Consider the following 24,032-nt stretch of genomic DNA (forward strand, 5'->3'; position numbering starts at 1 on the left):
AATTTCATCAAAATTTATAATTAACTTGATGTAAACCAGAGTAAGTTAAGTTTTACATGGATTATCATGATTGATATATATTTCTTTAATAGTATACAATGAAACAAAACATAGCAAACACTTTACGACCTTATAAATATTATGAAAGATGTCTTGCAAATAAATGCCTGTGTTAAACGAATGGGGAAAGTGAAATTTCATCAAAATTTATAATTAACTGGATGCAAACCAAAGTAAGTTTTACATGGACTATTATGATTGATATATATTTCTATAATAGTATATGATGAAACAAAACATAACAAACTTTTTATGACCTTATAATTATGAAAGATTTAGTTAATAACATAAGACATACATATGTATGTTATTGTTAACAAGTATGTTAATATATGCACCTGTGTTATTTATTACAAATCATAACTTTATGACCAGCCTTTTACCAATATTCAACCACTGATATAGCATCATTTATCTCAATTTACTTTATCTCTGCTTTTAATTGAAAAATAACCCTAATTAGAATTACATAGAAATCCTATGTATAAAGTATCATGGTGTGTCCCGTACGTCACAAAGCTTGATTAGCTGATATAATAAAACATGAAATTAATTCAGTAAATTCACTTCAATTTTTGGATGTATAGTAATATAAATTAGAACTCTCCAAAGTGTGAAGAAAACTGTTCAACTTTTCCTTAATTAGAATCTAAAAAATTGTATGCTAAATTGTGATGGGTACGGGACACTGCCTATTGGACACCAGATAATTAACTTAATTAATAAATTTTCAAAATCATTTTCTTTTTCAAATGTTTGCATTAACTTAGCACTACAAGTCCCCACATGAATATTTTCAAATATATGATTTGCATTATCTGCAGATTTAAAAATGTGATGTCCCATACGTCACGCTAATTAATGATTTCTTGGAATCGTGACCTTGGCATTCATTAACCTTACGTTTTCATAAGAAAAGAATATAGGGCAAAAAACTTCAGAGTATAGGCTTTAAAATGACATACAATATGTTATATTTTATAGGCAAAGATTTAATTTTGGCTTCAGAGTGGACGATAGCTTGGACCTGCCCTTGAGAGATTAATTATGACTTAATTATGTTTGGGACTGGCAATTAGTCATATTTTAAGATAAAAAATCATAGGCCCGTATTCTGATAGCGTGGTTTAACTTAACCCTAGTCTAAGTGTGGTAATAAACTGCCATATTTAAACCTAGGTTTAAATTTCGTATTCCGATAGCAAGGTTTAAGTTAACCCTGGTCTAAGTGTGGTAATAAATCCTCAAAAAGTTAAACTCGCGCAGGGGGTAGTTTAAGCCTGGTTTAAATCCAACAAATTATGGCCAACAATTTTTTAGAATTTATGCCTATATTGCATTACAAGCTACTTCCTTTTTTTCTTCCTTTTTTTGGAAATTGTGTTGCCATGGTAACAGTATATTGTGGCCAAAATTTTGCCGTTTAAAATACTTTCATCAGTTTTCTACCAATTCTCAAGAAAGTTAGCTCACACATTGGTTTTGAGGTAAAGATGTGCAAGACACATTTTTTCATGTGTCAGAAATTGTGTTGCCATGGTAATGGTATATTATGGCAAAAACCATGTATAAATCTTGTTGTTCCAACTACTTCCTCAGTTTTTAACTAATTCTCATGAAATTTGGCACATACATTAGTCTTATTGTGAAGATGTGCAAAACATATTCTATGCCTAAAGTATATAATTGCGTTGCCATGGTAACAACATATTAAATATCGAAAATTAGGTGAAAAACTTGTGGTTTTAATTACTTTATAATTTTTAAACCATTTCTCATGATATTTGGCACATACATAAGTCTTGAGATGAAGAATTACAAGACACATTTTTGCATGTGTCGGAAATTGTGTTGCCATGGTAACGGTATATTATGGCAAAAACTATTTAAAAATCTTGCAATTCCAACTATTTTCTCAGTTTTAACCTATTCTCATGAAATGTGGCACAAACATTAGTCTTGATGTGAAGATGTGCAAAATATATTTTATGACTTAATAAAAAAAATCATGTTGCCATGGTAACAAATCAAATATCAAAGTTAGATGAAAATCTAGTGATTTGAACTTCTTTATCAGTTTCCAACTGGTCGATTCTCTTAAAAAATTGGCACATGCATTAATGTTGAGGTGAAGATGTCTAAGACATATTTTTGCCTGTATCAGAAATTGTGTTGCCATGGCAACAACATATTAAATAACGAAAATGCGGTGAAAATTTTGTAGTTCGAACTCCTTCATCTTTTTTCAACCAATGCTCATAAAATTTTGCACACACAATAGTCTTGAGTTGAAGATGTGCGAGACATAAAGTATGTATCAGAAATTGTGTTGCCATGGTAACAACATATTACATAAAGAAATAAGGTGAAAATCTGAACTCCTTCATTAGTTTTCAACCAATTCTTATAAAAGTTGTCTCACACATTGGTTTTGAGGTATAGATCTGCAAGACATATTTGTGTGTGTTGGAAACTGTGTTGCCATGGTGACAGCATATTATGTGTAAACACATCTAGTGGATTGAATTACTTCTTCATTTTACGGCACAGGCCTATGCTCACGAAATTTAGAACACATAGGTTTTGATTTGAGGTAAAATAATCTGCAAGACACATTTTCTCATTCATCAAAATATGTTTGTAATTGTATGGTAACTACACACACCACAATAAGATTAAGACAATGGTCAATGCTAACGGCTTGTTATAATCACGCGGGTCGCCTTCGCGTTCGAAATCACTCGGGTCGCGTTCGAAATCACTCGGGTTTTGGATTTTTGGCGATTTTTTTATTTCGATGCGATTTTTTTTTCTAACGGTGTCTTCAATAGGACAAACACGCTGGGAAAATAAAATGAAATTCAAATTCTAGTTTCGTTTTAAGCCGGCAAGTGCCTTAAAAAAAAGGCACTCGCCTACTGCTTAACATAACAAACAAGCAAATCAGCCATGTGGCTCAACTATCCTAGAATACATCCAGACTTCTTCTGTTTTTATACGAGGACTCCGAGTCGGAACTTGCCATATCTGCCACATCGATATTACATCGTCATTCCCATGTACGGACATGTATGCCTGCATGCAATGGCCCCAAGGCGGGACCCGGCCACGGTCGGACACGGCGTGCATCGGTAGCATGGAGCAAGGTAACGTGAGTCCAGCCGAGTTAGATCCCACGTTACAGTGCCAGTCAGTCTGCAGCTCGTCCGAAAGTATTTTATTCAGCGGTATGCATAGCCAGCCATCCGTGGTTTAATGCATATATACGCAGTTAGACCAAAAGCTTCGGTCTCCAGTCTGTAATGTTCGTTGTTCCGCTGAACTCCATTAGCTCCACTCACCAATACAGAGACCGAAGTTCTAGCTCTATCTGTACAGGGACTCAATGGCCATATGTTTATGCATTAAGTTCCAATAAAACGGGGAAGTGAAGTTGCGCGACAGCCGAAGCAATTAGTTACTGTTTTTCCCCTTTTAAGTTTATTTTCTCTTTTTTTGGTGCATTTTAGGACAAAACGGAATAATAATATTTATTTGATACAGTTCTTTCCATATATTTTTATGAAATAAAGACAAAAATCGATGAGCACTGTCTGGGGGATTTTGCATTGTTAACCCCGTAATGATGGTTGCACCATAGCGAGCCGTCTGTGTACGAGGAGAAATAAAAATGTTAAAAAACTCGAAACAGACGGCTGCCAGCAGCTGTCTAATACGTAATGAGCTTTGAGGACGATCTTTCCGATAGGCGTTTTAAAATTCTGCTCTTAACTATTGTCCATTTCTCATAAAATTTGTCTTATTTTATAGATAAAATCGCCATATCATGTTTTAAGTAACTGGAGACCTAAAAAATTCCCTACCTAAATTCTCGAAACATTGCATTAGGTGATGTGCTTAATTGATCTTCTTTGTGCTCGCGTGCCAAACGTATACGTTGAGCTGAACGGGGATCAGTCTCTCTCTCTGTCTCTCCTACCTTTCCGAAATTAAAACGGTCCTTCGATCGGACATAGTTATTTAGACGCAGGACAAATAATGCTCTGACAACCAAACTAACTTTTCGTCAGCATCAGTAAAAATGTGAATGGGCTTTTAAAAACTAATACTAAAACTGATCTAAAATTGATCTTAGATCGATTTTAAAATTGATTTTGGAAATCGATTTTAAATCAATTTTAAAATCGTAATTGTACCTGTTCTAATTAACCGATTTTACCCGATTTTACCACAATCGGCGCGATCACCTGCCAATCTTCGATCATGCCCCTTGAAGGAAAAATCGGATATAAAATATCGGCGTAGATCTAGTTACAGTGCGTGATCGTTCAGAACATATTTCAAGATTTTTTTGAGGTGCTAGCTATTTAGAGGTCGCATTAATCAGGGAGAAAGACGCCGTATTATCTCTGACGATGTTTACGAGGATAGATATCTTCTCTTCAACCTCGTGGTGATAGCGGACGCCGCCGTGAACTTTTAAAGGTCGTATTACCGACGGACATCACTGCACTACTCTCTTACCTCCTTTATGATGATAGACACTTCTCTTCAACCTCGTGGTGATAGCGGACCCCGCTTCTTTTATATTTGTTCTTGGTTATCAAAAGTAAATTTCTGAAGATAGTAATAAATTGATTTGAAAACGTTAGCTCCCCAAAGCATTTTAATAACATGTTCCGAATCATCGCGCGTGCTTGCGACTTCTATTACATTTTAATTGCACTTGCGCCTTTAAGATGATGCATTTTATTTAAGGCATTTGCTGGCTTAAAACGAAACTAGAATTTCAATTTCATTTTATTTGCCCAGCGTGTTTGTCCCATTGAAGACACCGTTAGAAAAAAAATCGCATGGAAATAAAAAAAAAAATCGCCAAAAATAAAAAACCCGAGTGATTTCGAACGCGACCCGAGTGATTTCGAACGCGAACGCGACCCGAGTGATTATAATAAGCCATGCTAACTGTTGTTTGGCTACACAGAGAACTACATGTAGCTGTAGGCTTAGTTCTAGTTTTAACTAAGGGGGGGGGGGGTGCTAGACCTCTAGATCTCGAACTACAGTCCCTAGGCCTAGCTTTAGATCTATGCCTAGATCTACATGTAGATCATTTAGATCTAGCAATAGAAATAATCGTTACTTCCTTTAAAGGCCTAACGTTAGATGAGTAACGTTAGATCTACTGTAGACTAGCCTACATTTACTATTTTTTGATTTAGGAATCTACCTTGAGCATGTTGAGAGTCTACAAATCTCTAGATCTATCATCTAGACCTATTACATGTAGACCTAGATTGATATAGATCTAGTTCTAGGTCTAGTTAGGGTCTAACTTTTAGTATAATTTATTTAGTCTAGGTCTAGCCTAGGCCAGCGTTAGAGATTCTAGATCAGCCAGTCCTAACGTTAGGGCTACCGGCTAGGCTAGAAATAGAATCTAGAATGAATAGATAGCACAGACTAACGTTAGGCCTAGATCTAAATTCTTACATAATTCTAGGTCAGGCCTAGTCTAGTCAAGACTGAGCTGTTGGTCTAGGTTTAGGTCTGTTTTCTAGTCCTGGACCTGGAAACCTAAACGAGTCCCCAAAAATGTTTAAATGTTTAAAAAGCTTCAAAGAAACAGATATGGACCTAAAAACAGGAGTAGGCCTATCCCTAGAGAGATGTCTAACGTTAGGACTAATTCAAAATTTTTCCAGGCCTAGTTACTTGGCAAGCAATGCAGCGATAGTCAGATCTAACGGGATTTATTTTAAAAATTCTGACATTTTACTGTCATATCACATTGCCTTGGTGAGAGAGGCCAACAACATAGACATAGTTCAGCGGAACAACCAATGCAGAGACTGTTCAAAGCTTTTTGTCTATGTAAGACAAATCAGATCTATTCCACTAGATCTAAGATTAGAAAAGCAATCTACATCTATCCCTGTCCCAAGGCTAAGCCAGGCTAAGTCCTGAATTTTGTTCTTAGCCTAGACCAATATGTAGCTTCAGTCTCGGTTGCTCCACTAAATACTAGACTACGGTACCGGGTACGTTTTGCTTCAGGAAAGTAAAAAAGTCAAAACAATGTTAAATTCTCCTCCAAAGTTGGCCTAGGCTAGATCTAACTATAGGCCTAATGTTAGACCCAAGACTACTCTCAAAAGTTACAAAAAATTCCCCTTACTTAAAGTTAGAATAAAGATGTCGACCATTTAACTTATTGTTTTAGATCTAGGACTAGGCCTAGAGTCTAAAAGTTAGACTCTAGTCTAGAGTGGGTGAGGGGAATCTAGTCAATTTAGATTTTGACAAACATGAAAAGCAATAAATGGGACTGATACACAAAAAACTGTGCAGGTCACTCGGTTTGGGGTTGAAATGTTTTAGTAAAATTTTAACAAAAATCAAGATAATGTGAATGGAAATTTCTTACCATATATGGATGATGAATGCTTTTCTTTCACTACAATAGTTGTAATTAGTTTGCATAGAATCCAAATTTTTAAGAAAAAACAACTTTAGTGACATTTTTTCAACTATGTTGCAGTCATCCCTGACCCAAAAAGTGCTAGTCTTGGTTAAAAGAGGGTTATTATTTCCAAAAAGAATTTTAAACCCGGGTTTAACCCAGGTTTAGTTAAACCTGGCTATCAGAATACCAAAATAATTAAACTACACTTAGACCAGAGGTGAGGTTTAGAGGAGGTTTAGTTAAACCAGGGTTAACTTTAGACTAGGGTTAAATTAAACCTGCTATCAGAATACGGGCCATTGAGTTTAAATCTAGTTTGCATTTTAACACAGGTCTGTTATCACAAACAAAGCATATATTTGAATCTGATTCATGCTTGAAATATACTTGAGAGGAAAAATCTGTTTGTTTATTTACTTTACTTTTTATTCAACGTAGTTTTCAACAGGGTTTCCTTGTAAGTTCTGAAACAGTGATAAAATCATTGCCAATATTGCATACTGAGATTTAGTCCAATTTAGGTAAAGATTAACTTTATTCACCATGTCGACTCAGAAATACAATGACATTTACCAGAAGTCATGATCGAAGCGTTACATTATCTCACACACCTACATATATGTACATGTACAAGGCAGACAATATGACACTATTTTCAATTTCAAGTCAATATTTATTTTGCTATTAACACTGTAAATTGGCTTTTGCTCTTGTTAAATATAAAATAAAATATACAGAAATTATAGAAAAATATCTTGCATATATTGATGATGGTGTGCCAGCATCATCATCCATTATATATAATAACTTACATCAGTTTATGCATACATGTGATTCACTGATAAAATTGAAAAGATAGTTTTTACAACAGTGAGTGTTGTTGCATCAGGTTTAAACAAGCCTTTAAATAGCAATATTATGTAAGAAAACTTATACGCACATGCACTTCAAGTGTATTTAAGTTTCGGATAATCCACCAAAATTGAATGTCACCATTCTAATCGATATGAATGGGCATGCCTGAATACAGATTTTTAAAATTAAATGTGTTTTACTTGAGAAGTTTACATCGAAATCATGCCCGATCAAAATGAAACATCTACATTTCTCTATTTTTTCCCCAACAAATCACTTCAGATAAAAACATTATGGAAAGAGCCCACTAGATATTTAAAAGTTCAAAGTAATATGTTTACCAAGAATCAATGGCTAAAAAAAAGTTTGAAGATTGCCACACTTTTGTAAGATTCACGATACTTGAACATAATTCACAAAACCCTGTACCAAAAATAAAGTCTAAAACATGCACAAAAGTCTTTCCTTCAGGGAGAGTAATTCCAGTTACATTATAAAAATAAGTTTTTTTCTTGTATCATACAAGTTTAATGCATACTAAATAAACAATCTCAACAATTCTAGAGCGAAATCAAGTACTGATTATAAGATTTCCATTATTTCAACACAGTGTGAAATTATACCAGAAATTTGAATTCTGATTCACACTTGAAATGTACACGAGAGTGAAAATCTGATTGTTTATTCACTTTTCTTTTTTATTATTGTAGTATTTCATCAGGGTATTATTGTATTGTAAATTATGAAACAGTGATTAAATCATTGCCTTTGACCATACAAACCACCATGCTTATTGCACACTGAAAAGGCAGACATTGATTTATCCCAATGTAGGAAAAAGTTACCTTTATTTACCATCCTAAGTAAGAAATTATCTAGAGGTCATGAAAATATCAGTTCATATCGCACACCTACATGTACATTGTAGGTAAATGTACTTGTGGCACTCTGACACAACTTTGAATATAAAGTCAATATTTATTTTTCTACCCACATTGTAAATAAGGGTATAATATTTAAACTATTAAAGGAGTTAAATATATTCAGATTTTTGAAGGTATTTTTCACAACAATATTTACAAAATTATACATGTCAATTAATAATTAATAATGACATAATCATGAAGATTTATATATTTATAATTTGTATTCAAATATGAAAAAAGCAGTTATTTCAAGATTAAGGAAGAACATGACAAAAGAGGAACTAATAAGAAGCTAGACTTGTACAACATTAGTCCCTCGTCGGGTTACATGTAGATACATGTACATATTGCAAATCTAAAAAGTAATATGAACAACGTATTAACAGTTACATTCAATTAAAATTATAAACTGAATAGAATGCATAAGAAACAAAATAATATTTAGAATATAACATCCCTCCCAAATAACCAGTGAAAAAAAGGAAAATAAGTTAGGAAAGAGGAATGAATGTAAAGGCGTGGTCCCACTGGCCGACGGACACAGAACGTATTCATAACGGATACAGTGGACAAGCAAAATTTCAGGGTGGCCCATCCGTTTTCATCTGCTCCATGCAATGGACAAAATGGGCACACAATGATATCACAGTGGACGGATATATAAGCGTATGATGGATATATAAGCGTATGAAACACGTATGCAAAGAGTACATAGCGGATACATAACATTTTCCAACGGATGGCAAGATTCTTTTCCGTCTTACTTCCTCTTTGCATCCGTGAGTGCAGTGGGACCAAGCTTTAAGGAGGGTGGATTAGGAGAATATACAAGAAGAAGAGGTGGTGAAATAGGATATAAAGTTGCGTATCACAGTCACATAGAAAGGAAGAGAGAGAAGGAGAAAGAAAGAGGGGGGAAGAACAAGACCGAACAGTGTAAAAGATGTACTAAATTGAATTAATTCAATAAATTCAATTTGAGAAGAAGCTGCTTGGAATGCTTTTTTAAGGGAGAAAGCCAAGTGTTTCTTTTAAGGGATGGGTCGATTTCATTCCAAATTTGGGTCCTATAAAATAAAAACAATAGATCTTTGGGCAGACAATGTTCTTAGGAGTGGGAAATGATATTAGTTAGGTTGCTTATTGGGTTAAGAAAAATTCAATGTGTTTTGTAATTTCTTTTGAAAAGCTTCTTAACAGGAGATGGAGAGAATAATGAATTATATGATAACTGGAACATGAATATTCCAACTTGCCAAATATACAAATCTTGTTTTTTGTATGTTAATTAATATCTAGAAAGTAGAAATATTGGTGTTATAAATAAATTAAAACTTATCTTTCCTTTCCCTATCCGACTTTCACTTTACAACTGGCTTATTGACCCATACTTAGAATATAGAATACTCGCTTGGGGTTATTCTTTCAGAATTCTTTATGATAGAACACTTGTTTTGCAGAAGCGGGCTTTAAGAATAATTCATAATATCTATTTTCGTTCACATACTGACAACTTATTTTTCCAGGAGTAAATAGTTTTTAAAAATAGTTAATTGTTAAACACTTTTGAAAAATAGTTTAATAAATAGAGATATTTTGCATATTGAATATGATATGCCAGCATATCATCCATGATATAATAATAAACATACATGTATATCATAACTGTTCCATTTTATCAGTGAATCACTTGTCTTGTATGCATACAAGTGATTCACAGATATTTTAAAAGCCAGAAAATATTTTTATCGAAATTGAGCGTTGTTAGGGGGCACTTTCATTGACAAGTGGATACCAGGTGCGACCATGGGGTTTCGAAAAGTACCCTTAACAAGTATTTTCCATGTTCTGGAAATGCACCCCGTAACATACTTGTATTGGCATGTGAAACCTTACCCTTAACAACTATTGGAAACAAAATGGTACCCTTGGCAAGTATTTCCTGAATTGACCCCCTACACTCTTAAAAATACCTGGTCACTTGACAAAAAAATAATTCGTCAAAACATGGTCTTATTTGACAAACTTTGAATTTGTCAAATAAATTTGTCATGCAAGCAGATTTCCTTGACAAATTGAATTCTCAAGTATTTATGGGAAAAGATTTGTCATTAGACAAATTTTAATTCGTAATGAAAAGTGGTCTTATTTGACGAATTTTTATTTTGATTCGTCATGCTAAGAAATCAGTTTGTCATGCATGGAAATTAATTCGTAATGTATGACAAATATTTTGTCATGCACGAAAATTAATTTGTCTAAAGCACTGCACGGAAACCCACTGCATGACGAATCGTTCATGTCGCTGACAACAAAGTTGTCATGGCATGCACAACTTGAAAATTGTCACACAAATATTGACAAGTTACACTAGAGCTGTATAAACCTAACTGTTGCACATGTAAAGTTAGAACTCTAGATCTAACCTAGGATTCTAAACTCTATCAAATAAAAAAAAGACAGAGATCTAGACCCTAGATCTAGGCTTATACTCCACGCAGACTAGGACCTAGCCTAACTCTAGTCTTAGGTCTAGACCTCTAGTTACAAATGAAGAGCTCACTTGTAAAAGGGGCTAGGTCCATTTTTCATCAAATTTGATTTTTTGGTCTCAATGTATAGATAAGATGATACCAAAGAAAAGTTGAAATTCCTATTTAAAAGTGATCAAAAATGGCAAAGAAAAATCACTTTTTTTTCAAAAGGGGTTAGGTCCATTTCAGTTTAGTTGCAAAAGGGATTAGGCCCACACCGAATTTTTTTGGAAAAGAATATTTTGAAAAATATGAATAAAGGTAGATTTCTTTATACCCAATTTTATGTTGTCATGGTAGGGAATCTTGAAAATTTAGTTTCGCATATTATGCAATATAGGAGAATTAAAAAAATGATTTTCTTGGAGTGGACCTAACCCCTTTTGCAAACAAACTCTTCTGAAGAGCTCATTTGTCAAAAGGGGTTAGGTCCATTGTTCATAAATTTTATTGTTTTCTGTCTCAAAACCTCTAAATTTTTAGTCGCTTTGATGAAAACAAAGAAAATTTGAAATTTACATGAAAACGTGAATAAAAGTGGCAAAGAAAATCACTTTTTTAATCAAAATAGATTGGATTCATTTCAGTTTACTTGCAAAAGGGGTTAGGTCCACAATGATAATTTTTAAAAGAATTTATAGAAAAAAAATTGAAGACAGGTAGATTTCTTTTATACCCAATTTTATGTTCACATGATAGGGTAGTACATCATGACAATTTAGTTTCTCATAAAAATATTGCAGTAAGTGAGAATAAAAAACATGGTTTTTCTCAGAATGGTCCAAAGTGGACCTAAGCCCTTTTGCAACTAAACTCTTCAAATACGAGTGGGTAACTAATGAAGTAGATCTACGTTAGATTCTAAGTTAGATCTAAGTTACATAGGAGTCTAACGACAACGTTAGATCTGATGTTGTTTGAAGGTTTGCATGGTGGTATGTACAATCGCTGATGTGGTTTACGGTACACCATGTGAAGTGTTTATATAGAAACAGTGGATAGAAGAAGAGAAGAAATGGATAGGCGAGAAAGTGGAGATTTGAGAGTAGAGTATTCTTTCTTGAAAATAGTCCTGAAAAGGACTGTAAACCAGGAAAGATTGATGAGTTGAGAACAGCTTGAGTAGTAGAGCTAGTGAGGAGATGCTGGCTTGAGTCGGCGAGTAGAGATGATGAGTAGTAGAGAGACTCGACGTTTCGGGCAGGTTGACTGTCCGTCTTCAGGAGAAGACGGACAGTCAACGTCTTCAGGAGAAGAGAATATCACCATTTCCAAAATATTGCTAGATTATACTGTATATGCCTGAATACATTATTGATATAAATAAAAATGTGTTTTACTGGAAGAATTGTACATAAAAATGTATTTTGATTGGGTGCCTGATAAAGCAAAAGAAAATATCTGCATTTATTACTTTTAAAAAAATAAACCACTTGAAGCAAAAGAATATGTAGAGAGGCTGCTTGATATTTAGAATTTGAAATTCGAAATTGTCACAAAGAATTATTAGCTGAAATAAAGATTTGATCTCCTTATTTTTGTAAGATTTTAATGTTACTTTATAGTCAGTATAATTCACATAATTGACTGGCTTTGAAATTTGCAGACTTGCTTTGAAAGTTTTAGACTGGCTTTGAAATTTGCAGGAAAGCCCTTTGATATTTGTAGGGAGATTTCATACAATATGAACTACTAGTTCATTGCCCTTTATAGAACAAGATGAAAAATACATTAGATACATGTCAATCTCCCCAGTTCTGTGGTAACCAAGTACTTACTTGATTGTGAAATTGTAAGATTATTTTTAGAAACTACAGGGCATGTAATGATACCATAGATACTTGAATATCTGCACTAAAATACTAAGCACCGTTAAACTTTCCTCATTTTTGTGGACACTGTTGAAGTTTTCTGCTACTGTAGTAACTGCTAAAATTATTATACAAATGAGACTAAATACTTATCTTCAGGGCTGATTATACATATTTCTAGATATATTAGTTTCTTTGCAATCGATGCAGATTTAAATGATGTTTTGATTGTTTGAACGTCCTCTACATGATTCAAACATCATCACTATTTAAAGTGGTTTTTCTGACAAAAAATTACCTGATTTGATATCATTATTATTACAGTGCTTCAAATCTCATTTTACACATAAACGATGCATTCATTATGAAAATGAGGACCACAGCAGCTGCCAAACTATAATACCATCTATTATAGTTTTCAAGTCAGCTTTGCTCTTTTTCATGCCATTGGTGGAGAACGTGTTTGTTGATAAATGATACTGTCTGGATTTAAAAATCTTTGTAATCTCTTCAGTGGCTTGACTTTCAGGAGTATTAGTAATCTCCACAATTTCTTGATGTTTAGTAGTTGTTTGGATGAAGACGGTAGCAGATAAATCATTGCTTCTGTCATCATGTTGGAACAGTGCAGTATCATCACATTCATCTCTTGATTTATTTCCATTCAATAAAGAAGAACAACAAAATGCTGGCTGTGATTTTCTGATGAGAATGGTCTGTTTTAGGGTGATGTGATTTTCAATTGGGTCTGTCAGGGAAGGCATCCACTCATTATTTTGGTAGCATTCAATCTTTCCTGGTAGAGTTCCTGTCTTGGCTGTACAGTCTATAGAAACCCATTTACCACCTTTATCTTCACCCACAACACATAACGCTATACTAGGAGGATAATCTATGTTGAGCCAAATCTTGTACGTGCCATCAGCTATTAGCCTCTGATTCTCGTAGACAAATAAAATGAATGTCCCTTGATCAACCCTTTTCACATTGATTATTGTAAGTTTCAGATAGCAATCATTGATATCATATTCATAATGAATGCTGAATCTATGACACTGATTTTCAGGCAAGGACAGTGTTGCCCCATCTGCAGAGTTATAAAAAGGGAGCCTGTTTGATTGCTGCAATGTGATTTCTGTACTGTCACATGGATATGGAAATATCAATTTGGCTTCTTGCCCTTCTACATAGGACACTGCATTAGCGTGATGGTCGCTTGCAAGAAATCCTGCAATGAAAATCAAGATTTTATTCATACTTTGTCGTTGTCTATTTCCACCAGATGAAATTTTGAGTTATGAAACCACGCTTGAAGATAAAATTCAGAACTACATGTACATGTGGTGCTTCCTCTTCTAAACTTCTTATTCCAAATGACAGCATTTTAAACCAAGTTGGCTGCTTCTTCTGTCAAATCAAAGACTGGGTTGAAACTTTTAATTTACTCAAGATGAATGAAACCTGCATGACTTGTTGGGGGGGGGGGGTATTTCCCTACCTGGTAAAGAGCTTCCCCGTTTGAAAAGTGTACAGGGGCCTGTTGCAGAAAGAGCTGCGTTTAAACGCAAGTCAAAATATCAAGCACAAGTCCCGAATACGGGTGCTTCATTGGCTGAAAATCAAGTAGCGCAAGATTTTTTTAGTTGGGTTTGATCGCAACTCTTTCTGCAATGGGCCCCTGGTCTGCTTGAATGTCCTCAATAAAAACCAATAACAGGTATTTTGAGAGGCACTTCCTGGTTCTATTCAGAAATTACATGTATATAAAAAGAAAATTCCTCTCTGCAATCAGAGTGTGTAGAAAAATGTGATACATGTATGTAAATATTGATTAAATGATAAACTTTAATAAAGATATGCAGCTTATATTGTCTTGTTGTTCATCAACTTTGAAATTTCAAATCAACACTATCCTACGCCCAATCATCCCCACACCTTCCTTCTTCAAACAAAAGGAAAATCAATCCTGCATTTCAGGATTGATTTTAGAAATTTGGAGACTGGAAACAAATTCTTAGTAAAATAATAAATTTCTTTATTCATATTTTTTTCATAACATTTGTGTGAAATTGTTGCATCATAAGATATTCACAGCATTGTGCTCATTACTCAATATTACAGGGTACATGTGAGACTTGTGAAAATTACTGCAAGTAACTTTTGAGTATCACTTGTATAGAATTGATGGAAATACCTCTATGATGTACATGTACATGTATGAGTCTTGAATCTAATATCCCAAACAGAAACAAAACAAGTTTGAAAATATATTTTTAGATACAGGTATATATTGTATTTATAAATGTTCTCCCTTATTTTTATTTATCCCCAATAACAGATAGTCCACTTTACACTGTACTGCCCAGTGTATCATAAAATCAGTTATTAATGAGTCATGTCTTATTTTTTCAAAATACATGTACATACATGTATGAACATGCAATTATGTATCAAGATCATGAGACCCGATACCTTTATCCCAGAGCTTGATGCATCTCTGTGTACGTACATTTTCCCTTGACATTACCATCCAAAAGACGTCAGAACTCAGAGCACTTTAATCATTTTAAGCTCTTCCTATTTATATATTTTGGGGTTTTCCCTGTCTGTCTGTCTTTTTTTAGCTCACAATATCTTATTATTGATATTGTTTGACAGATAAAGTTTTCACTAATGATAATTTGGGACCAATGATACATTTTTTTAATGGGACTAATGTCTGCATTTAACTGTGATATCATTATTATTATTACTTTTTTATTTTCTTTTTTTGGGGGGGTATATGAACTTTGAATGTCACATATACCACTATTCATGTACCTTGAATGTCTCTTTCTTGTAATAATTGGAAAAAAAATAATAAAAGATCAATTTAATTATTGTGCCATATGATATAGTTACGTGTTAGGATTTTAGGAATAATGATGATCTGGTCATGTTTATAGGTCAGAAGTCAAAGAGGTCAGTGTTTTCATAAAAAGGTTTGTTCTCACCATAAACTAAACTGCAGAACATTGGCTCATGTACTGTATGCACAGTACGTATGCGATTGATGATTATCTGATCAGATTTAGAGTCGAAGGTCAAAGTTTATGGATGGATCATTGATATTCTTGCAGTAATTGGATAGATAGACCCCATACATATTTTTACAAATCAAGTTCATCCTTGATTGTTGTATACATACTTGTATTTGACTGACAATCTTGTGATTCTACAAAGTGTATGAAACTTTTAGAAGTTTAAATATTGGTCACTGATTATTATTTCTATTTTGTTTATTTTTTACCCCCAATAGAGACATCCAGATGGTGTTGTCTCAGTCAAGTTTAAAGACGTTGAGAATGCTGACAAGTGTATCCAAGCCCTGAATGGAAGGTGAGATTTAGATCTTGTTAGTTTTTTCGGATGTATTTGTGATTGAAATATTAAATAAAAATTATGATTAGTAGTTTTAAAGCACAAATGTTCATAGATCATGTATGTACTTGTTATTTGATTCATTTATACATTTTGCTGATGTTCAGCACAAAAAGGCTGTTAACTCACGGTACACTAGCTACAGTACCGGTACGTGTACAAGATTTCTGATTTTACAGTGCTGAGAGAGAACCTACATGTATGAGGAATGAGTTCATGCCTATTTGACTCTGAAAAAGAATTTTATAAATCAGGTTTTTTTTTTACTTGACTGTTAAGAAAATCTAGTGAAAAGGCAAACCAAAGAACCAAAGGTCCTAGTAATGAGGATAATGGACTTTATTACAAACGGGCACTGTGCACCAATGCAAGTGGGAATCAAACCCAGGTCACCAGAATCCGAAACCTCCACACTACTCACTGAGCTACATTTCAGGGATACCTCTTCCCCTGTTTATATCTTCCCATTTGTAAAGAGCATTTTAGGAATATCCCACATCTAAGAAACTTGTCAAGCCGATGTATGAAAACATGATTGAAATCTGAGATTTCTCAAATTTATAAAAATGAGCTTAAAATGAGTCATGAATTAGAGTGAAGACCAATACAATGTAGAGAAAATGCACATGTTAGGATCCAAACAAACTACATTCATATTAATGAGAGCTATGGAAAAAAAAAAAGGGCAGATACTTTGGTTATGTTCAACATGCCTATAAAGCATCATACGTTGGAAGGGAGAGTAGAGAGAGCTAAGACCAAGAGGGAGGCATAGAATCAACTCGGAAGAGAATATCAAGAACTGAAATGGCCTATTAAGCTGCCAAATCCTGTCATTTTATTAGAGGCAAAACACTAGGTGGTTTCAAACCGCCTCGATCACAAGAATCCCCGTTAAATTACGAGAACATTTTTAGGCTAAAAAATACCCATTAATTATTCCTGCATTCAGACCGCCCCGAAACATACACTTCGGGATAAATTCTTGAAGTTAGGAGCATGCGCAGTATGGTCTAATAAGCAGGCAAGGCGCGAGATTCAAAACTACTAGCCCAGCAGCCACCCACCCAACGACACGCTGGGCTAAAAGTTCCCGTAATTTGCTTTCACATCGCCAAAATACCTGTGACCTTGGAAAAATCCCCGCGAAAGTTCTCGTAATTTCGCCAAGTACCTACTATTTAGCGGGTATTTTCTTTCGGGGAAATTACGCGTAGTTTGCTTTCACATTACCAAAATACCTGGTATTTTCTGATCGGGGTAAATTTCCCGATCAGAGAATACCTGGAACTGACGAACTTCGAGGCGGTCTGAAACCACCTAATAAGGCATGTAGTGTAACTGAATTCCTGCTAAAAGACTTGGAACATGCTGTAGGTACATGTATTTTCTTTAGTCTGAAATGAAGTTGTTGCTCTAGTAATTGCATGTACACATTCCAAGTGAGAGAGAAAAAAATTGTGTACCCAAGAGATGAATTTTTAGTTGTACATATACATGTAATAGTACTGTATGTAAGAATACAAATTCATATTTTTTTTCTATATCTTTTATTCAGATGGTTTGCTAAACGTAAGCTTGAGGCCTTCCACTGGGACGGAAAGACAGACTACAAGATAGAAGAGACAGACAAGGAGAGAGAGGAAAGATTGAAGAAGTGGGAAGATTTCCTGCAGGATGACGATGATGATGAAGAGGATGAAAAGCAAAAGAAGGATGGAACACCCAATGATAAGGACAGGCTGGAGATGAAGGAAGAGACAAAGAAAGAAGAATCAAAGGAAGGAATGGCCAAGGAAGATAGAGGAACAGAGAAGAAAGGAAATGATAATGGTGTTACGATAGAAGGAACTGGAAAAGAGGAGCACAAGGAAGAGGGAAATTCATGAGACGAATGGAGGAAGTGACAAGGTATGTAATCATTTATATTGTTGTGGCAGCAGATAGAGTGAGAGGGTCATTTTATTTTTATTCAAAGCAATTCAAGCATTGTTGAAATTAATTTGTATGAAATGGTGAGGTTCACTTTAGGGGGATCATGATGAAGAGGATGAAAATGAAAGGAAAGGAGTGATGATGGAGTGGATGAAAATGGAAGGATAAAGGATGGAAGGATAAAGGATGAAAGAATAAAGGAGGACAGAGTGCACTGCAGGTGAAGGAAGAGACAAAAAATTGTAAAAATCTGAGGAATGTACGTAAGACTCAAGAAGAGACAGTGACTGAAAATAAAGGAAATGATAATTGTGTTATGATAGAAGGAACTGGAACACAAGGAAGAGGGAAGTTCATGAGACAAATGGAAGGAGTGAGAGGGTAGGCACGCATTAAAAAAAAAATATTTTTGTTTATTTAAGTCATAGTTTACTTACAGGATGCCAAAGGTACCAAGATTAATTTTAATGAAATCGAAAGATTTCATTCAGGTGGTTGGTGTTGAATCAGGGCAAAAAGAGAGAGAGAGAGAGAGAGAGAGAAAAGAAAGAAGGGTGGAATGAAGAACTGAAAAGAGAGTACATTGTAAATGATAATGGTGTGACAATAGGGAACTAAGAAAGAGGAAGAGCATATGGAAGAAGAAAGAAAGACATTAATTAGACTGATTGGAATAGAGGAAACAATTAAATGGTTTATAACCATTAACATGGGAAGGAATCTTTATCTTTTTTTCCAAGCAAGCTATTGAACTCTTGGGAGAGTCTGTTTGATAAATTGAGCAAGCAATCTGGGAAAAAAAGCTCAATTGAAGTGAGCTTGGTTACAGAAGGCAATTATTATAGCAAAAAAAAAAATCATATTTTACATACGGTACATGCACCTTACTTTTTGCATTTGCCAGCATACATGCAATTATAGTATAATACATTTTACATGAATAGCATTGAACACTGTACTTGTAAATAGGTGTAGATACATGTAAGATCCCCCTCTTTAGACCAAAATAATTGAAAGTTTAAAAAAGTGGCCTTCTATTCTGTGGCAATGTTAGAAATTTTAGGATTACCATCAAAATTGTGACTTATTTACTCTTTTTTGTGAGCATTTTAGATGGAACATTTTTTGTCATGTACCCCCTTCACCATTGAGATAATTTAGAGTGAATAGAAACAAGGAATTTAATACTTTTCCTTAAATGCATGGGCAATACTCATCACTCAAGATAGTATACTGGGCAATGCACTTTCATGGACGGTTCATTTAACTTTCCTCTTTGGTGATTGATTCGCAAATATATGTTTTGTCATGTGACCTACTGCTGATTTAATTTGATTTTAGAAGTTCTCATCATTCATGTAAAGATGCTACTATTTTCTTTGTTCTTTGTAAACATGGTGTATTAACGTCATCAGCTTGCTCAAGAGACTTATATTTTTCCTCTAAAGAAAGATGTCAAGATGTGTGTAATTAGTACTGAATTATAAGTGGTTCTGAAATGATGTGCATGGATACTCCAGCGCAATTAGCGTCAGTGCACAAGTCTTTTGGTCATTTCGCTTGACCACTTCAGGTGCTGTATTTTTCATTGGTACAAAATTCTAGCACCATAATCAGGAAATGCAGTGAAAGAGGTCATCTTGATTGATGCAGTGGCGTAACAGGCGGGGGGGGCAGGGGGGGCAAGCTGCCCCCCCCTGGCGGATCTCACCGGGAAAATTTAAAAAAACGGGGAAAAAGAGAAAAGGGAGGGAGAAAGAAAGGGAAAGGGGAAGGGAAGGGGAAAAGGAAAGGAGGAAAAGGGAAAAATGAAAAGAAAACAAAGAAAAAATATTCATTTTAAATGGAATAGGAACGAAAGAAGAACATTTGAGAAAGAACAAATCAATCCGAAATAGGCCTATGTAATGCAATAGCATTATGGGAAATAAATTAAAAGATGACAAAGTGGCAAACATTAGCGGGAAACGAAGGTAGAATGGAATTAGTCAAAAGCTAAATTGGTAAACAAAGAAAAGGGACAAGGTAAAAAAAAACAATAACACGACCGGGCTGCCGAAGATTGAAAATAAAGAGCCCGAAGAAAGATAGAGAGCATACAACATTGTGCTATAAGTTTGCTAAATTTTATGCTTGGTCCCACACCCAAGAGGAAATAAAAGAAATAATAGGAGACAACGTATAATGAAATGAATGGAAACAATGAAATTTGTTATTTGCTGAATATAATGGAAAAATATAACACATAATTAGAATTTTTTGTTGTAATAGGCAATTTTTTTTTCCAGCTCGCTTTGCTCGCTGGCGATCTTTTTATTTCCCACATTGCTATGTTTTGCCCCTCAAAATATTTTGGTCATTACGCAACTGGGTTGAATAAATGTATATATCCGTGATTTGATTACAAATAGCGGCAATCTGCGAGTGTTTAATGGCATTGATATCAAGAAGTTCTGATGGCTCCGCCCCGGATCCCAAGCGCATAGCACTGCCGTATTTGAGTATGGAAGGGTTGGGCCATGGCCTCAAAAGTCCTACAACCAAGAAAAAAAAAAGGAGGAAAGAAAAGCAAAGGAAAAGTGTAGGATATGATTTTATTTACTGAATATAATGTCAAAAAATATCTCAAAATTAGATTCTCATAAAAATGTGATTTTTTTTCTCGCTCGCTTCGCTTGCTCGGGACTTATATCAAGCAGCTTTTTAGCACATGCGCCATACTGCGCCCTTCGTTTTTTTATTGTACTCTTCACGCTACTGCTGCAAAGAATACTGTTCACAGTGGCGTATAGACCACAAAAAAGGAATGGAAAGAGAGAAGAGTGAAATATATTATTCTCTGGATATCATGTCAAAATCTATCACAAAATTGGATTTTTGTATTAAGAATGTCAAATTTTTGCTCGCTCGCTACGCTCACTCGTAACTTTTTTTAAAAGATAAATTATGCCCGATTAACAATATCTGGCCCTCTCAAAATAGTCGCCTCATTACACCATAACGCCTGTTCATACCATGATATAACCGAAAAATGTTTGGCTCTTGCCTATTGTCTATTGTCATTAGAGTTTACATTGACTTTATATATATGATGATAAACTTCACTTCATCTCTGTGCCTACGTCATTAAACATGTACATTTAGCTCTAAAACCTAACCTGAGTTTACAAAAATGGTCCATATCACATCATTGAAAGCTCAACACCAAGTTGCATTGATGCTGTACTGATGTAAAAACCGACCCAATACCAACACCCATAGGTCAAAACTGAACTTGAAAATCATCCATTGGGACTTTACCAAATGGCACTAGAGCATTGACTTTGTTTCAAAATCATGGCCCTTACCTTGATTACCAGGCCACTACTTGATTAGCTGAGCTGTCATGCTGGTGTATTATTCTCGTTACATTTATTGTATAGAGTAGGTCGAAAACAGGGGGAGAAAATGTAAAACAAATGCCCCATTGAGAACAAGTATTGATTTCTGATTTTCTGTTGAATATAAAGAAATATCAAGAGGTTTGAATTTTGATATTCAGAAAGTCAATTTGGAATGATGATTGATGTCTTAATACCAGGCAAAGATTTGATTTCTTATGGAGTGGATGTGAGTTGATATGTGTGGTAATGAGGGGGTCTGGTAGAGTAGAGAATGGGGTAGTGGGAGGGAGAATGGCAAAGAGAAGGAGTAAGGGGACATAATGTAGGTGGAGGGAGAGAAAGAATGGAAAAAAAAAATAGGGACAGAAAAGAAGGCATAAAAACTTGTAAAAAGAGGAAATAAAAGAAAGAAGAAATAGGAAGACACAGGTGAAGGAGGAAATATAAAGGCAGAGAGAATGAAAGAAAGAAACAATGATGGTTCCAGAACAATCAGAGAAGGGGGGCAAAGATAGGTCAAGAATATTAAAAGCAAAAGTGAATAAGAAAGGGAGGGAGGAAAGAAAGAAAGAAAGAAGGGAGATAGAAAAGGTATGAAAGAATATAAGAAAAAAAAGTTTTACAGAGATTAAGTATAATAAAATGAGAGCAAAAATTCAGAAGAATGGATGACAAATTGACGAAGAAATGAGGAATGGATAGAGACAAGGAGAAACAAAACTATAAATATTTTTCTGACATCTTGATCATTATTATTGATAAAATCTAATTTTTATCTCTTTTTTTTATATTTCATGCAGACTTTGTCACAGATTTCCGTAAGGAGAATGATATGAGCAGACTGCTGGCAGTACTGTGTACCGTAATGATCATGCATACAACAAGATTGGTCTTCAGTTTGAACTGCAAATGTATGATATGGGAAGTACAGTTGTGCTAAAAAATAGTGAACCCCACAACAAAATGCACTCCTTCATGCTTATTGTTGAAGGTAGAGAACACCACAACAGTGTTCAGCAAGCCCAGAGAAACAAACTTTATTGAATGTAATATTTTATCATCTATCTTCAAACGCATATATCTGAACCATGGCAAAAATTGGACACTAGTATGACCATTTTTTGGTGGGGTTCACTAGCTTTTTAACACCACTGTATAACAAGTTTTTGTTATGGTACCTTACTCCAAGATGGGAAGGACATAATTGGCCAGTGTCCTGAGCTTTTATTAAAGTTCATAGACGTTTCTTTCCTGAGTCTTGTTCCATTCAGAGTCAAATTCAAATGAAATGCAAAAAGTCAAACTTGAATCGCAGTGCCTGCTCCTGATCAGTTGAAAATCAAGTTACTTTTTTTTTGGAGCTACATTTAATTGTAAATTTTTCTGCAATTTTTTCTTCAACGAGTCCCTGATGACCTTGGAGATTAAAGTATTCTTGTATTCTTTTAACCTGGTATGAATGAATGAACTTTAAATTAGAGTCCCTGTACAAGTCTCGTTGTTATGTCTGGCAAGCCTCATCTCTCAGAAAGTCAAGCATAAACCAGTCTCTTGACAACACTATGTTGACATTCATTCACAATATACGATGCCCTTCTAGATGCAAGCTTTGGTATGAAAATTTCTTTTACCCATTTTTTCTTCATTTGTGCCAAATAACAGTATAGGGCATTATATCTGAATTATGGAAGTTCGCCCTAAACACCATGTATGTACTCCTGAAAAGGACTGTTTGTTTATCTTTCCTGGTCCTTTTCAGGACTATATACATAGTGTTTACCATTGACTTCCATAATTCTCTCCACCATGAAAACCTTTAAATATCATCTTACATGTAGATTTGCATTTTAAAATGTGAATGACATTTCCTTTGTAAAATGAGATTCAGGGTGTAATTCACTGCCATAGAAATTGGACTAAATGGCAAGTGGGTTATTAAGTGGTAGTAAGACCAAATGGTTAGTTGATGAATTGGTTGTAGACAAACTGTAAAGGATTAGGCCATGTGGGGTGAGAATATAATTGAAAACTAGACAAAATGGATCTCTATACTGAAAATCCCTTATTGATAGACATCTGTCTTTACCAACCAAAATTACACATTTATGCATGTCAGTTTGCTACTATACACAATTCTAATGGGTCTATTCTAGTCTAAGATGTAGACCACCAATGCATGTAAAATTACAAATGGTTTTCACCCAATAAAATTAGAAATATAATCTTTGCAGATATTTTTCTTTGATTAGCAAGTCTCAGTATATATGAAGAGACTGAAAAAGAGGAAAAACAATTTAGCAAAAGAGAAAAAGATTTGAACTCAAATATTCATTGAAACCTAGCTAGGCAGTTAGATTTTGTAGGATCAGTGAACATGCTACATGTATGATCATGGTTTGAATCCAGGCTTTACCTATGAGCATCCTTATTTTGATGGCACAAATATATAAATATATATATCCACTTGGTATGGAATTGGTTGAGGTTTCCAAAAGTGCTCAATGCCGGGGCAGAGCAATATATATTTTCATACCTTGGTCGCCGAAAGCGTGAAACCGACGGTAGTAGACCGTACTGACCAAGGTATGAAAATATATATATATATATATATTTAATATTCCTCAGCATGCTTGGTACTCAAT

At 34.6% G+C, this 24,032-nt stretch overlaps 2 protein-coding genes across 2 annotated transcripts in view; one reads left to right on the forward strand and one right to left on the reverse strand.

The window, feature by feature from the left end:
* The window catches only part of LOC129259524 (17S U2 SnRNP complex component HTATSF1-like), a 42,514-nt gene extending 18,747 nt beyond the window's left edge, over positions 1 to 23,767 (forward strand). The window contains exons 8-10 of the mRNA XM_064098411.1: positions 15,951 to 16,030; positions 17,631 to 17,983; positions 22,191 to 23,767. Of these exons, the coding sequence (XP_063954481.1) occupies positions 15,951 to 16,030; positions 17,631 to 17,961 (411 nt within the window). The 3' untranslated portion in view covers positions 17,962 to 17,983; positions 22,191 to 23,767. The remainder of the gene's footprint in view (positions 1 to 15,950; positions 16,031 to 17,630; positions 17,984 to 22,190) is intronic.
* Positions 13,015 to 13,908, reverse strand: LOC135153928 (uncharacterized). Its single transcript, XM_064098848.1, has one exon. It carries the CDS (start codon positions 13,906 to 13,908, stop codon positions 13,015 to 13,017), a length of 894 nt encoding a protein of 297 aa, XP_063954918.1.
* Positions 23,768 to 24,032: the final 265 nt, after the last annotated feature.

The sequence above is a fragment of the Lytechinus pictus genome, chromosome 4 (genome assembly GCF_037042905.1).
Source record: "Lytechinus pictus isolate F3 Inbred chromosome 4, Lp3.0, whole genome shotgun sequence".
Taxonomy (NCBI): domain Eukaryota; kingdom Metazoa; phylum Echinodermata; class Echinoidea; order Temnopleuroida; family Toxopneustidae; genus Lytechinus; species Lytechinus pictus.